We start from the raw sequence: 15,649 nt of genomic DNA, 5'->3' as shown, positions 1-15,649 counted from the left end.
TCCATAAAAAAGTGAAGCTTTCCCACTGCCAGACCTTTACACAAGCAGCTCCTTCTGCCTTCACTCCCTGGGGTACAGCCACCTGGAGTCCAGCGTCTTCCTCACATTGTTAAGTAGTTGACGACAGCCCTGCTGTTCCTGCAAGACGGAACACTGAAAACCGAGGACAGGAGGAGGGGTAAACTGCGAATTCGAGATTAACATATGCATATGATTGTATATAAAACTGATGAACAAGCACCTAGTATATAGCACAAGGAATTAGATTCAATATTTTGTAGTAACCTATAATGGAAAATAATCTGAAATAGAATATATGTGTATATATACATATATGTAACTGAATCACTTTGCTGTACACCTTAATCATTATAAAAATCAACTATACTTCAACTTAAAAAAAAGGACATGTCTTACTCACCCACGAGTCTCCATCACCTAAACTTACTAAGAACATGGTAAATATGAAGAAATAAAGAAATGAATCCCCTTTCTGATTATTTTTCAGGATGCAGAATATTTTTGCACTGCTAACACAAATACTTTGATGAAACTTTCAAAGTGCTAGACTGTAGCGATTTCAGAGTCTTATTTTTTGATTAAGAAAAGCACCAGCGGTAAGATTATATGCAGGAACATATGATTTTATTCCCACGAATTATTTTTAGAAGTGATTTGTAAGTCACCGAAGTGAAACAACTCAAGATTTCGTTTTAAACTGACTGAGGGTTGAACACTTTTAGCTTCCTGGCTCCTTGTCTCCATCTAAGGTGCTCCGGCACCAGCACTGCCCCCGCGAGAACCCGTGCATTCTGCCCGGCTGAGAGGATGAAACGCCTGCTGTGGAGCGTCTCCATTCAGATGAGGATCTCTAGGCTTACATTTGGGATGCATCATCAGGAACCAGAGGACTCTGCAACCTAGGGCTAAAAATAGGCCACAGAACAAAGGAAAAACAGGCTGGGAGAGAATCTAGGCTAGCAGTTGGCCTGAGAACAGGAAAAAAACTCAGTTATAGAATAGTCCCTGCTGCCCAGCCCACAACCAAAGTAGGAAATGATTTCAACAAAAGGGTGAACATGTTGAAGTTTCTCCATCATTTGGGTGACGTTCTGAAGACTTGCTCCTAATGTGGTGATAAAATGTGCTAGGCTCTCTTATTCACTACAGTCTTGGCAGTTGTCACAACTTTAAGCAACGGTGTTGAAGAGGTGGTCAGAATATGGAGAACACACCACTTCTACGGAGCTGCATGGAAAAGAGGTGTATTTCAGGATTTCATTCTACCGTGTCAAGAGCCACTATTCACTTCTCTCATCAATGTTTATTTGTTGCCTAATATGTGCCCGTTTCTGTTGTAGGTACTGGAACACAGCTGTTGAATTAAAGTCCCACTCTGGAAGCTAATATTCCAGCGGGTAGACAGACAGTAAACAGGCCTGACAGTGTTGAGTGCTATGGAGAAAACTCAGCAAGGAGAGGGAGAACGCGAGTGGGTCGGGGGTAGACCGCTCTTCTGTAGCGTGTGCCGTCACGTCAGTCATGTCCGACTCTTTGTGACCCCGTGGACTGCAGCCCGCCAGGCTCCTCTGTCCAGGGATTCTCTAGGCAAGACTACTGGAGTGGGTTGCCATGCCCTCCTCCAGGGGATCTTCCCGACCCAGGGACTAAATGCGTGTCTCTCACATCTCCTTCATTGGCAGGCAGGTTCTTTACCACTAACGCCAGTTGGCAAGCCCTTCTTGCTCTTCTGTATGAAGTAGCCAAATAAGGCTATATTCAAAGAGAGACCTATACGAGGGAGTGGGCCATACTAATGCCACCAGAGGAAGAGCAGTCCCAAGCCAGAGGGAATGGCAAGTTAAGAGGCCCAGGGATGGAAGAGGGCTTGGTACTTCACGGAACAAGGGGGCTCATCCAATGAACAGAGTGAGGAAGGGAGTGCAAGGTGCAAGACCAGGCAGTGGAGGGGCCAGGGTATGCGGTACCTTGTAAACCAGTGTAGAGAACCAGGCTTTTACTGAGCAAGAAAAGCAGCCATTGGAGAGTTTGAACAAAGCAGCAGCACAATCACATTTTCAAAGGATCACTCTGGCTGCTGTGCTGAGAACTGACTGAAGCAGCAGAGACTGTAGTAATAGTCCAAGTAGAGAGAGAATGGTGGTGTGGACCCGAGTCCCTGCAGGGGTAAATGGGTAGATTCTGGATATATTCTGGAGATAAAGACAACAACATTTATCAGGTCACATCTCCGTCTACCTCTACTTCTGTGCATCGCAAGGCTGAAAGGTCACTTTATAACAGCCCACCCTCATTATTTATGGATTCTGCATTTGTTTCCAAGTTTCTCCGTAACCCCAAAACCAATACAGTGGTGCTCTCCTGGTCACTGTGGACACACACAGAGCCACGGAAATATTTGTTGCCTGACACACATCTTCCCAGTTGAAGTCAAACAAGGGGCCACTCTCTGCCTTCTTGCTTCAGCTCACACTGTAAAACTGGTCTCCTTGTGGTCTGTTTTGTGCTATGCTTTCTGAATTCTTGTGCTTTTCATTGATTTCACTTTTTAAAATGTCCCCTCAGTGTATGCTGGCTAGTGTTCCTAAGCATAAGAAGGCTGTGATGTGCCTTATGAAGAAAGCGTGTTAGATAAGCTTCACTAAGATATGAATCGAACTGCTGTCAGTCATAAGTTCAATATTAATGAATTACCAATATATATTAAATGTCTTTAAACAGAAACGCACATAAAACAAGGTTATGTACTGATGTGTTGACAAAAATGTTGTGACCAGAGGCTCAAAGGAACCCAACCTGTTATTTCACTAGGAGCGATGCCTCAGAATTTGCTAATTCAGTATTCATGTTGACTTCACAGAACATGAATAACAAGAACCAACTGTATAAATTAAGAGTAAATAGAAAACAACAAAATTCTGTAAAGCAATTATCCTTCAGCTGAAAAGGGGCTTGGAAATTAGCTTAGCTTGAACATCACCACAAACAGAAATTTTCAAGGCACTGCTACTCCTTAAGGGCTTCCCAGGTGGTGCTAGTGGTAAAGAATCCACCTGCCAATGCAAAGAACAGCGGGTTCAGTCCCTGGGTTGGGAAGATTCCCTGGAGAAGGGCATGGCAACCCACTCCAGTATTCTTGCCTGGAGAATCCCAGGGACAGAGAAACCTGGTAGGCTACTGTTCATAGGGTACCAAAGAGTAGGACATGACTGAAGTGACTTTGCATGCACACGCATAGTCTGGGTATAAAGGTGATTCCAATATGCAGCAAAGCACTTCTCAAACTTCGGTATGCATTTGAAACACATGCAAGCTTGTTAAAAGATTGCTGGGCTCTATGCCAAGATTTTGAATCAGGCTTGGGATAGGACGCCAGAATCTGCATTTCTAGCCAACTCCCAGGCGACGCTTGTTGATCCACAGACCACTTTAAGTAGCACTGCCTTTCAGCACTTCCATCAGAGAACTCTAAGTGACAGCATCCTCAGTGTACCTGAATTGAGCAAATCTCAGCAATGGAGCACCCCTTGGATAAAACTGAACTATTCTCATCTCTTGGTCACGCTTTTCCCCTGTAGCCTTCATTCCTGCTTCAGCCTTCCACGTGGCTTGTGCTGCCATCTGTGGGCAGCTGGTCTACTGCACAATCCTCAGCATCGTTTCCTTATATCCACATCACATCTGGCCTGGCTCAGTCCACATGTTCGTTCTCAAACCCATTCCTGCAGACTGAGGTAGGGACTGTCTCACCTTTGTGACAGGAGTGGGGTTCTCTGACTGACAGACCCACCAGGACCACCTGGAGTAGAGGGGTGGAAAACCACAGTGGAAGACCCATAGCTTACAGGAACGATGGGCTCACGGTAGTGGTCACCTCTTGGGCAAGAGAAGAATGAGACCTGAAATGAACACACAGGGGACTTCAAAAGTACTGATTAATTTGCTTCTGGAGCTGGGCAGTCGGTACAAAGGGCTTTCATTTTAATTATGCCTTTCATGTTTTACAATGTTTGCATGAATGTATGCGTGTATACACACATACAATTTTTAAGTCCAGTAAGAATATCCATCAGTATCAAAGGCTGGCAAATCTAGAAGAGGAATGTGACTTATTTCACTGGACAAGCCTCTGATAGGGTAATATCAGATGAGGTCTAGAAGGACAGCTCTGTTTTGCTCAGATTGGGCTACAGGTTCTCCAAGTTGGTAGGGAAACAAAATAGGAAATCTCCACTGCACAGTTCCCATCTTTCTCTATTTATGCTGTTTACATTTCTGTCCATTTTTTAAAGGTTACTGCAAAGGTGGCCACACTACATACATGAAAAAAACCACAGCCCTATTAATCCTGTATCTTCAACAGTTATTGCTAGAGATTTTCCCCTTCACCATTTCCATTCTTTCCAAATTTTATTCAAAAAAAAAAAAAAAAAAAAGAGGGAGAGGGTGATTAAGATGTCCATAAAGAGTAATCATTATTACAATATTCACCTGGACAGAAATAACAAGGACCCAATTCAGTTGGTACCATCCTATTTTCCCACTAGACAAGTTAAAAAAGTTTGTCAAAGCTTTCTCAAAGTGGAAGAGTAGGACAGCCTTTACACTGAAATGGTGCCCCAAATGAGTTATAAAATCCCTGATTTTGTCTTCTATTTATCCTTTTCTTTCTGTTCTTTTTCTTTCTTCTCACGCTCAGCTTTAGCTTCTTCTTCCTCGTGTTTTTTGATCAACTGTTCCACTTCTTTTTGTTTGAGAACTCTGATGACAGTCTTTCCATTCTCTCTTGTTAGTGTGGCAATTTCCACTAGAAGCAAACACACACACATGTATTACAGGCAGCCATACTTAGCCAACACACTTAACAGGCAACTACAGTTTAATCTCTTCATACCCTTTGAGCTTTACTACACTTTTCCAAGTTTTCTGCCTAATACAATTAATTCATAGATACTTTTAAGGGAACAAAAATACTTTCCATCTGGTAATGCTTTTATGAATATTTTTATTTTAATATCTTCCTTCTCTTCACCCATACTAACCTCTGAGCTGCTGTTCTGTTAACTTAGGAAAAAGTTTTCAATACAACCAGCCGATTGCTCTAGCTAGCCTGACCAGAAGAAATCATAATCTCCTTGTTGGAATCTCTGCAGGCTCAGCCAGTATCTTTAACCACTATTTACATTTATTTTTCACAAACTTCTCAAAAGAAAAGTAGCCCCTATGACTACAGATGAGAAAAACCAGACTAATACCAAAAGGAGAAGAGCTTCTGAGTAGGGGAAATCGAGTACTGCCTCCTGAAATTAAGTAGAAGTAGACAAGAGACAACAATCTGCAAGTAAATGGCATTTTTAAAGGAACACCAGAAGCTAAGTCATCCCAAATTAAATCAATATATTAATTTACCATAAGTTTTCAAACACATTATTTAGAAATATTGTTTTATGTGGTCATATTGCTATTGCTATTGCTAAGTCACTTCAGTCGTGTCCGACTCTGTGTGACCCCATAGATGGCAGCCCACCAGGCTTCCCCATCCCTGGGATTCTCCAGGCAAGAATACTGGAGTGGGTTGCCATTTCCTTCTCCAATGCATGCAAGTGAAAAGTGAAAGTGAAGTCGCTCAGTCATGTTCGACCCTCAGTGACCCCATGGACTGCAGCCTTCCAGGCTTCTCCATCCATGGGATTTTCCAGGCAAGAGTACTGGAGTGGGGTGCCATATGTGGTCATATAACTTTAGCTAAATATAGCATTTACAACTGTAAACATGGGCTTAACATAAAAGATCAGTAGATGCAGAACTTATTTAAATGTTATACCTCTGATAAAGTACACCAAACGTATATATATATATATACACACACACACATATAAATATGTAACTTTCTTTCATATTCTTTAGTTTGTATATACATGAGCATAGATATTATCATTAAGAAGTCGATGAGATAAAATAGGACGGCTTAGATTTAATTACAGATTGAGAACATTCAGGCTCAAATCCTTAAGCTTGGAATGTAATGTGGAATTGTAGCTCCAGAACTTGTCAATGTTGACCCTGGTCAAGTCTAGGAAATGGTTATAAGGCCACCTAACTTAAAAAGGCTGCTGTTTCAATGAACTACATAACATGTTAAAGGCCTAACACAAGAGCCACTCAATTACTTCTCTCACTAAACAAACAAATTACAGGAGCACACATAAATTACCTTTTTCAGCAGACAGCTTACTAACATCCATGGTCTTATTTAGGACTTTGATAGCTAAAGCAAGTGCTGACTTCAAAGTCATTTCTCCTTCTTTGTAGTCTTGTTTTAACATTGATACAGCTGCCTATAAAACATAAACAAGAGTCAACATAGAGAATTTCCTTTAGAACTGTACATTTTTAGGAACATGAATAATGCCAAATTATTATTGGCATTATAACCAATATAAACAATTTCGATGGGAGGGAGGGTAGACATGGGATAGGGGTGTGAAGGAGGGAGGTTGATGATCTATGAATGGACCCCAGGGATCTGTGACAGAATTCAGGGAGTCTGTGACTATTCTGTGGGAAAAACCCCAAAAAACTAGATCTTATTTTCACAACTTCTAACTGAAAACTGGTACTTCCTTTCATTATTATTGTAGGTAATAAATCCTAGCAGTATTAGTACTACCTGTGACTTTATCACCAATAGAAACCACAGAGATTTTCATATCATGTTAAGTTTGTTGCAGCTACTTTAAAATGTTGTTTACACTCATCACTACTTTGTAATTATGGCAGTGATTAGACCTTTTGCTAGATTTTTATAGCAACACAAAAATACTCACAGCACTATTATTTCCAATGCATGTGGCTTTCCAACCTCCATAGTTTCCACTAGGATCGCTCTGATAGAGCTGAAAGCCATAGTGCTTATCCCAGCCAATGTAAAGCAATGAAACACCAAAAGGACGTTTTCCTTTAACAGAGAAAACAAAGTCACATATCAACACTCTAAATTTAGCATCACTATGGTTACTTGAGCTCAGTGAATGTGGCTAACCCCTCTTCTGTGAAGTTAAGCATTCATAAACTGCTCATGTTCTGGCCACCACAGATAAGCTCCATCAGAAATTCCACTTTTGTTTCTAGGATTTGGATGCAGTGAGGAGAGGGAATACACAGATGACCAGTGCTGAATACCATTACTATTACGTAAAAAGTAATTTGTTTTCTGATTTTAAAATGTTATTTTGGCCTTTCAGTAGTCTATTAATAAAATGTTTGATAGTCTACATAGTAGAAGCCAGTTAGTTCATGAAGCTGGCATGTATGAAAAGTGTCTACTTATTTCATTTTCAATTTCTTTTTACTGTTTCAAAAAGGTTATTACTCATAAAATGTTTTAACTTTGGGGAATAAAATTTCCAAAGGTCTCAGTACCTCCAAACTGTGTATAAGCTTGTTTGATATCACACAGTGCTGTGACCAACTGCTCACAAGGAATTGGCTCCTGATACTGTAATAAATACCTAGGATAAAGAAACTGGCATATTAATAGTTTTCTCTAAAACACTACACACTCTAAGCAAAATACCCTCTTAAAATATCTCTGCCATGCGGACAACATAATAGTTGTAATCTGAAGGGGGAAGGCAGAGGGTATGGCAACACTTAATAACCTTACTGGAAACAACACTGGGTTGGCCAAAAAGTTCGTTCAGGTTTTCCATAAGATGAATGATCTTTTTGGCCAACCAAATATTTTACAAGTTTGGTTAAAGAAATAAACTGTAATTTTCAGTTAATAGGTTTTTAATGACTTTAATCTTAAAAAAAAAAGCATTCTTCTTAGAAACATCAAAATTAACTTTACATATCAATTATTTATGACCATACCTTTGCGCAATAAGCCTCAGTTCATTGGTCAGAACATTAGCGTCAGAAGTTATGCCTGCCACGCTACAGGCCATATCCCTTGCAGAAAAGAAAGACATTCATCTGTAATTAGGGAGGATGTTTGCCAGAGGTATTTTACAAGTTTTACAATACACTAAATTCTATTAGAAATTCACCATGCTTACTCACAGGTGCTACACCCTTCAGGCAAAAACTACATGAGTTTTATCTTTGTTGGAAACTTTCAACTTGTTGTCATTCAACACATAAGATAAAAAATGCACCCTTGAGTTCTTCACAACAGATGCATTTACCATCACCACCCTGTGAACAGGGCAAGAGAATAAACACTAGGAAGCTAGGGTAAATCCCAAGAAGATTCAACCACAGGGAAGAAAAATGTTTTGCCAGACAGGAAGACAGACTACTTCACATTCTTGGGAATAAGTATTCTCACTTTCAAAGGCCTCACTTGATGGGGGTGAAGGTGAAGGGACCCGAAGGGCAGGATATTTTTGAGCCTGACCAGGAAGCCCAGGGCTAGGCTCACTGGGAGGGTGCATTTTCTTTATCTACCCTCCGTTTCCTGAAGGCTGCCCTGGCTCTCCTACAGCCTTGACTCCTCTAGCACTGTGCCCAGTCAAGCCTGCAGGCTGCCTGAGAGGGCCCAACAGGTGCCTGTGGAGGGATGACACTTCTCAGGGTGTGTGTATCAAAGAGGCCCTATAGCCAACATTCACATGGCACACCACAGAAGGGAGGGTCTCCAATCAGCAAATCCACCCTGCTAGCTGCAGTCCTGTACACCCAAGTATAGCAGAAATTTCACTAGTGTACAGGCCCTGTCTAAACTTTTCCAAGACCTCCAGGAGGCGTGGTCTTTGGTAAGATTCAGTATAATAAAAACTAATTCCTCGTAACCATTCTAAACAACACCTCGAGGTCCTCCTATATTCCTAACACTGTGCTAGCTTATTTCACTCATTCATTTTATTTCACTGAACCGCCACAATGACTCCAGTAGGCTCTACTGGAGGCCCAGAGAAGTTAAACAATGGGTGTGAAGTCACAGCTTGTATTGGTGGAACCTAGATTAAACCCAAAGCTGAGTGACCGCCATGCCTGTACTCTCATCACTATACAACGTTTCTCCACTGAGTACCTGGCCCTGCATTTAAGGTCGTGGGCTTCAAGGAGGTTTCAAGCAGGTTAAGTTAAAACCAGGAATTTTCAAAAGTAAAAACACAACAAACTGTTCAATTGTACCGTGTCATAGTGCATAGCCCTCCCAAAATATGATGAGATGTTCTCAACTCTCTTCCCTAAGATTGCACTTACTCATTCAGTTTATAAATTTTTTCGGAAAAAAAGACTTCATCAAGAAGCTTGTGGATGTTGCGTCTCTCTGCTGCAAGCAGAACACCATCGTTTGCTAAAATTCCCAAACAGGTGCCTGCGTGTCCAATAGCTTCCATGGCATATTCAACTTGATACAAGCGACCTACAAAACACAAGCAGAAAGAAACCAAGACTCTCCTCCTTGTTCTTGCACCACTGGTTCAAGAGCAATCAGCAGCAACACTAGAGAGCTACAAACAACTGTCCCACTTTTACTAACAGTCCTATGAAGCACATAATTAACCTAGTGACCATAACCACCTCAAAGTACAAAAAGGATGAACAACTTAACAGTTAAAAATATTTTTTTTTAATTTTATTTGAGACAGATCAAATAATTTATTTTACCTTCTGGAGAAAATATAGTGGTCCTGGAGTCATATCTTCGAGACTGCAAAGGAAAAACATACAAATGATTTCTACCCACTAAAAAAAGTCAACCCCTGCTGCTGCTAAGTCGCTTCAGTCATGCTCGACTCTGTGCAACCCCAGAGACGGCAGCCCACCAGGCTCCCCTGTCCCTGGGATTCTCCAGGCAAGAACACTGGAGTGGGTTGCCATTTCCTTCTCCAATGCATAAAAGTGAAAAGTGAAAGTGAAGTCACTCAGTCGTGTCCGACCCCTAGCGACCCCATGGACTGCAGCCTACCAGGCTCCTCCGTCCATGGGATTTTCCAGGCAAGAGTACTGGATTGGGATGCCATCGCGTTCTCTGAGTCAACCCCTGCAAACCCACAAATCATTTTACAGAACACATCCTAGCATGCAAAATTCAGCGTATGGGAGGAAACTGATAAGAAGACATCATTCCATTTCAATTTTCTCATGCAAGTTGGTAAGATGAGTACAAGCAATTTGATTTATCAGGCAACAGTTTATTGGCATGTATATTAACTCACCATGTTTTCTTAAGTTTATGATAATTCCTGTAAAAAGAAAATGAGGTAATTATTAAAATGAAACCTACAATTTAAAAAGCATTTCTTGACTTGAAAAAAATCTTTTTGTCCACTCTCTTCATTCAGCCAACATTATGGTGCACCCAGGCACTATGCTAAATGCTGAAATACCAAGATCTTACCTATGTACGACCAATCCCTTTCCTAAAGAGTTTACAGTGAGGGAAGCAGACACAGAAGGACAATTACAAAGCAGTGTGGAAACAGAGGCACCAAGGGTAGAGTGGGAACAGGTTGGAGAAAATCCAGGAAGTAGTTTTTGTGAAACAAATACAAAATATGAGCTCATATTAGAGGCAGGAAAGGCAGAAATAAGGCTGAGAACATTCAGGTCTAAGAGGAAGAATAGGGGAAGAAAGAAGGAAAAGGCATTCCAGGCAGAGGAGAAAGCATGAACAAAGGGCACTGAGGCAGGATAGCTCAATGGGTAAGACAAGTTGCTGAAGTTAAAAAAACATACATATGACATGGAAGCAACCTAGATGTCCATCTACAGATGAATGAGTAAAGAAGCTGTATTCATAGACACAATGAACTATTAGTCGGTCATAGTAAGGAACTAATTGGAGTCAGTTGAACCCAGGTGGGTGAATCTAGAGCCTGCTATACAGAGTGAAGTGAGTCACATAGTGAAAAACAAATATTGTATATTAACACATATACAGGAATCTAGGAAAATGGTACAGATGAACCTATTTGCAGGGCAGGGATAGACACAGATGTAGAGAAGGGACTTGTGGGCACAGTGGGGGGCAGGAGGAAGAGGTTGGGACGAATTGAGAGTAGCACTGAAATACACACACCATCATGTGTAAAACAGATAACTAGTGGGAAGCTGCTGTATAGCACAGGGAGCTCAGCCTAGTGCTCTGTCAACCTAGAAAGGTGGGATGGGAGCAGGTGGGATGGGAGTGGCTGGGAGGAAGGGCTCAAGAGGGAGGGGATATATGCATACTTATGGCTGATTCACAACTTGTACAGCAGAAACCAATACAACATTGTTAAGCAATTATCCTCCAATTAAAAATTTTAAAAAATATATAGATATATGAAAAAACTAAAGAACTAAACAAGTATCTAGATCATGTAGAGCTTTGAATGCCAAGCTAAGAGGCTTAGGCTTTCTCCAGAGGATGATACCGGGGTCCTGAACCATAAAAAGGAGAAGTGGGACAGTAATCTTGGGCATTATTACTATTTCTACAGAAGACAACATTGGGGCTTAGCGTGACTTGGTGGAAAAGCCAAACTTCGGCTTCCAGAGCCAATCTTCCCAAATCCTGGAATATTGAGAATTAAGAATGGAAAAATAAGCAGGGATCAGGCCCCGAAGGCCCGCATGCCCAGGTAAAAACTGTGAATTTTCTCTCTTAAGCAATGGGGCTCCAAGGAATGATGCTGGGCCAAAGAGCCACAGAAGCTGACTGGCATTTTAGAAAGAGCGCTCTGGCTGGTGAAGACTGGGGCAGAATAACCAGTTATGAGGGTACTGCAACAGGCAGCTGAAAGGTAAGTGTGGCCCTAAGCAAAGAGCCAGGAGGGCACAGAGAGGAGACCCGCCGGGCTTCTGATTCGCGCGAGAACACAACTTTCTCATCTCCACGCCGGTCAACCGCCCGAGGCGAGTCACCCGCACCTCCTCTCCCGCAGCTTCACTTTCGCATACGAACTCTTACTGGGACCGAGGCAGCCCTACCACTCTGTCCTGCCCACCAGGCCCGCGCCCGCCCCGCCGCCCGAGCGTCCCCGGCCCCGCGATGCCCGCTCAGCGCAGGGAAGCCCGATGGAGGCCGGCCGGGGCCAGTTCCCCTGCGGGTCCGTCACTGACGAGCCGGTGCAGAGTCATCGTGCCCACGGCTCCTCGGCGGCCACTGCAGGCCGGGACCCGCTCTGCCGCGACGCTCACGGCTCCGGCCTGCAGGGAGAGCGGCCAAGCTTCCGAGGGTGCGCAACGGGTAAAGGCTCACCGGAGGGAAGACGCTGAAGAATGAAGACCGACACCAAGCACCTTTCTCCACGGGAAAGACACGATAGTGCCCGAGTATCCGCTGCTAATATGGCCCCCGCGCGTGCGCAGATCCGTCGGGGGTGGGGCAGCCGAGGACGCGGAAGTTCTTCTGGGGGGGCGGAGCGAGAGTCTATTGCCCTAACGGGCGCTGGGGAATTGGGGTACGAAGGCATTGGCAGGGATCTCAGCCCAACGAAGGGGCACTAGAACACGAGGAGGAGGGCAGGAAGACGCTGGCCAAGGAGGAAGTGGAATTATGGCTCATGACCCTTTCCCACGCTTTGCGTTCTATTTTCATTTTCACTTTCGGTTCAGCACAAAGTCATAACCTCCAGCAGAGCAATGGTGTTCAGTTCAGTCAGTTCAGTCAGATCAGTCGCTCAGTCGTGTCCGACTCTTCGCCCTCATGGACTGCAGCACGCTCGGCTTCCCTGTCCATCACCAACTCCAGGAGCTTACTCAAACTCATGACCATTGAATCGGTGATGCCATCCAACCATCTTATCCTCTGTCATCGCCTTTTCCTCCCGCCTTCAGTCTTTCCCAGCATCAAGGTCTTTTGCAATGAGTCAGTTCTTCTCATCAGGTGGCCAAAGTATTGGAGTTTCAGCTTCAGCATCAGTCCTTCCAATGGATATTCAGGACTGATATCCTTTAGAATGGACTAGTTGGATCTCCTTGCTGTCCAAGGGACTCGCAAGAGTCTTCTCCAACACCACAGTTCAAAATTATCAATTCTTCAGTACTCAGCTTTCTTTATAGTTCAACTCTCACATCCATACATGACTACTGGAAAAACCATAGCTTTGACTAGACGGACCTTTGTTGGCAAAGTAATGTCTCTGTTTTTTAATATGCTGTCTAGGTTGGTCATAACTTTTCTTCTCAGATGGTAAAGAATCTTCCTGCAATGCAATGCGGGAGGCCTGGGTTCAGTCCCTGGGTTAGGAAGGTCCCCTGGAGACGGGAATATGAACCCACTCCAGTATTCTTGCCTGGAGAATTCCCTGGACAGAGGAGCCTGGTGGCCATAGCCTGTGGGGTCGCAGAGAGTTGGACAAAACGACTGAGCAACTTAACATTTACTTTGCCTTCCCTGGTGGCAATGGTGTGGGATTGCCTGTTAATTGCTTGCTTTTCCTGCCCTGTTCTCAAAATGGGCCCAAGCACCTCAGATTTCACCCTTCACCCTCCCTCTTATTATCTCCCTTCTTGAATATACTTTCCACTTTCATTGCTAATACATGTGTTTTTATACATATAAAGCAAATTATCATGAGGTTTACATCTTTGGGAGAACTTTCACCTTAGTATCCTCCTCTGCCTTTGACGTCATTGGAAAGGATTCCTCTGACCAAACTAGTTAAAGCAATAACCTACCATAAGCATACACACCTGTTATCTTCTGTACAGAAACTATGTTTATTTGCGTTTTCATTATCCATCTCTCTGTTCCACCACTTTTTAAAATATGGCTTCAGTCCCTATGTAAACTATCTACTATTTATGTTTTAAGTTTCTTCAAGGGAGATGATTGACTAGGTCTGAATTAACGTGTGGTCATTTGCTCACAGTCTTCTCCAAGAAAAGGTCCACAGGGTAGGGACTTTGTCCTCTTCATGTAGGTCAAAAATTTATTATTCAGAGTTCTGGGCTTTGAAAAGGAGGTAGCTTGGGAATGAGCTGTGGTTTGAGGTCTCTCCATTCATTTCTGCTTCCCAGGCACATAGGAAGGAGAGCCAAGGCAAGATGGCAAGAGCCACATCCAGAAGGTGTTCTGAAAGCATCCTTAGGTGGCAGTGTAACTTTTGGGATCTCTGAGGATTCCTGCCACCTTAGTTCATCCTGCAGAATTAAGCATTAAGAGTTTTAAGTGAGAGGTAGAATTTATTAGGTCAAAAGAAGAGGGAGCCATTGAGATAAAAGGGCAGAAGTTAAAATGAGTTTAACAAGTGGCTGACAGAGTAGTTCTGTCTGGCCAGAGTGAAGAAGACAATAAACGGAGGAAAAGAGGAAAGGTATTTTAGGCCAAATTTAGAACACTTTCAATGACAGAATTTTTTCTCTGTAGGTAGTGGGAAAAGAGGATTAAATTGATGTTTTAGGATGATGAAGCCTCACGATCTTCCATCCCACATGTTCCTCCTACAATGTGGCATGGATGCTTCCCACTGAGAGGTTCTGTGTCCCCTTGCTCTGTATCTGGGTGGGCTTGTGACTTCAATGGAAGTAATATCATATGACTTTCAAAGGCAGGTCATAAAATATATATTCCTGTCTTGTTCTCTTGGGCAGGTGTTTCTTGGAACCCCAGCACCATGCTGTGAGGGAGCAGAGACCAAACAGAGAGATGTTCCACCAACAGCCCAGATGAGGTTCCAGTGTGTCCCGCCAGATTTGTGAGTGAGGATTCCTCCAGATGATTTTAGTCCTCTGTCACTGAATCTCCCCCAGCCATGAAACCTTCCCCAGCATTCAGGTTTTCCCAGCTAAGGCCTCAGACATCGTGGAGCAGAGACAAGCTGTCCTAATGCCTGTCTGAATTCATGACCTGAAGACACCATAAGATTTAAAACATTATTGAGCTTTTAAGCCACTAAGTTTTTGGTTAAATTGTCACACAGCAATATAATGTAACTAGAGTTTTTATCTGCCCCTACCTAATATGAAGGATGTAGCCCACCAGGCTCTTCTGTCCACGGAATTCTCCAGGCAAGAAGACTGGAGTGGGTGGACATTCCCTTCTCCAGGGGATCTTCCCGACCCAAGAATCGAACCCAGGTATCTTGCAATGCAGGCAGATTCTTTACTGTCTGAGCCAACCAGGAAACCTTAATATGAAGGATGTAGGTTGGATAATAAGACCAGAAACTAAAGCTCTGTTGCAGTTGAGAGGGGCTAAAAGCCTGGACAGGAAAAGACACTTGCAAGAGTAAAGTCTTTGCTGGACAAATGGTATTAATTCCCAAACCTAGAACTGGATTTTCTCCTCATTGGTGGAAAGAACCAAAGACTGGCACCTGTAGATGTGCGTTCATTATAACAGTTCATCAGAGAGACCTTTATTAAGGGTGTGCTAGGGGCTGGGCAGGGAACTTGGTTCTGAAGATAATGAAATAAATATTATTCAGTTTATGCCACCAAAGAGTTTATAAGCCACATTGAACTGATTGACTGGAGATAAGCTGCAGCAAACCCCAAATAGTAAAATAGCAATGCAAGGCAGCACGTATTTAATTGAAAGGGTGGTCAGTAATATTTGTATTCATAATTCAGGGAAAGAGAACCCATGTTAACTGGAGGACCAAACAAGTAGGAAATCTCAAACTCTCAGAAACCTAAGAGTTTCACTGTGTAAGAAAATGAATAGTGGTCTGGGAGTGAA

The 15,649-nt window shown here is 43.0% G+C and overlaps 2 protein-coding genes across 3 annotated transcripts in view; both read right to left on the bottom strand.

Annotated features, from left to right (window-relative positions):
- Positions 1-4,418: 4,418 nt before the first annotated feature.
- PSMA4 (proteasome 20S subunit alpha 4) lies at positions 4,419-12,335 on the bottom strand. The gene is made up of 9 exons (XM_055555541.1): positions 12,224-12,335; positions 10,197-10,223; positions 9,646-9,688; positions 9,238-9,400; positions 7,900-7,977; positions 7,444-7,532; positions 6,849-6,979; positions 6,236-6,359; positions 4,419-4,828 (listed from the first exon to the last, which is right to left on the bottom strand). Exons 2-9 carry the CDS (start codon positions 10,197-10,199, stop codon positions 4,674-4,676), a joined length of 786 nt encoding a protein of 261 aa, XP_055411516.1. The 5' UTR covers positions 10,200-10,223; positions 12,224-12,335; the 3' UTR covers positions 4,419-4,673.
- Positions 12,336-13,651: 1,316 nt separating this feature from the next.
- The window catches only part of HYKK (hydroxylysine kinase), a 34,808-nt gene continuing 32,810 nt past the window's right edge, over positions 13,652-15,649 (bottom strand). Inside the window, exon 8 of one of the 2 annotated variants that reach the window (XM_055555816.1) lies at positions 13,652-14,109. In XM_055555816.1, coding sequence (XP_055411791.1) covers positions 13,906-14,109 — 204 coding nt within the window. In that variant the 3' untranslated portion in view covers positions 13,652-13,905. The remainder of the gene's footprint in view (positions 14,110-15,649) is intronic. The other variant, XM_055555818.1, reaches the window with a different exon arrangement.

Source organism: Bubalus kerabau, chromosome 19 (genome assembly GCF_029407905.1).
Source record: "Bubalus kerabau isolate K-KA32 ecotype Philippines breed swamp buffalo chromosome 19, PCC_UOA_SB_1v2, whole genome shotgun sequence".
NCBI lineage: Eukaryota > Metazoa > Chordata > Mammalia > Artiodactyla > Bovidae > Bubalus > Bubalus kerabau.
The sequence above is the reverse complement of the archived record's forward strand: the minus strand, read 5'-3'. Positions and strand labels throughout refer to the sequence as shown.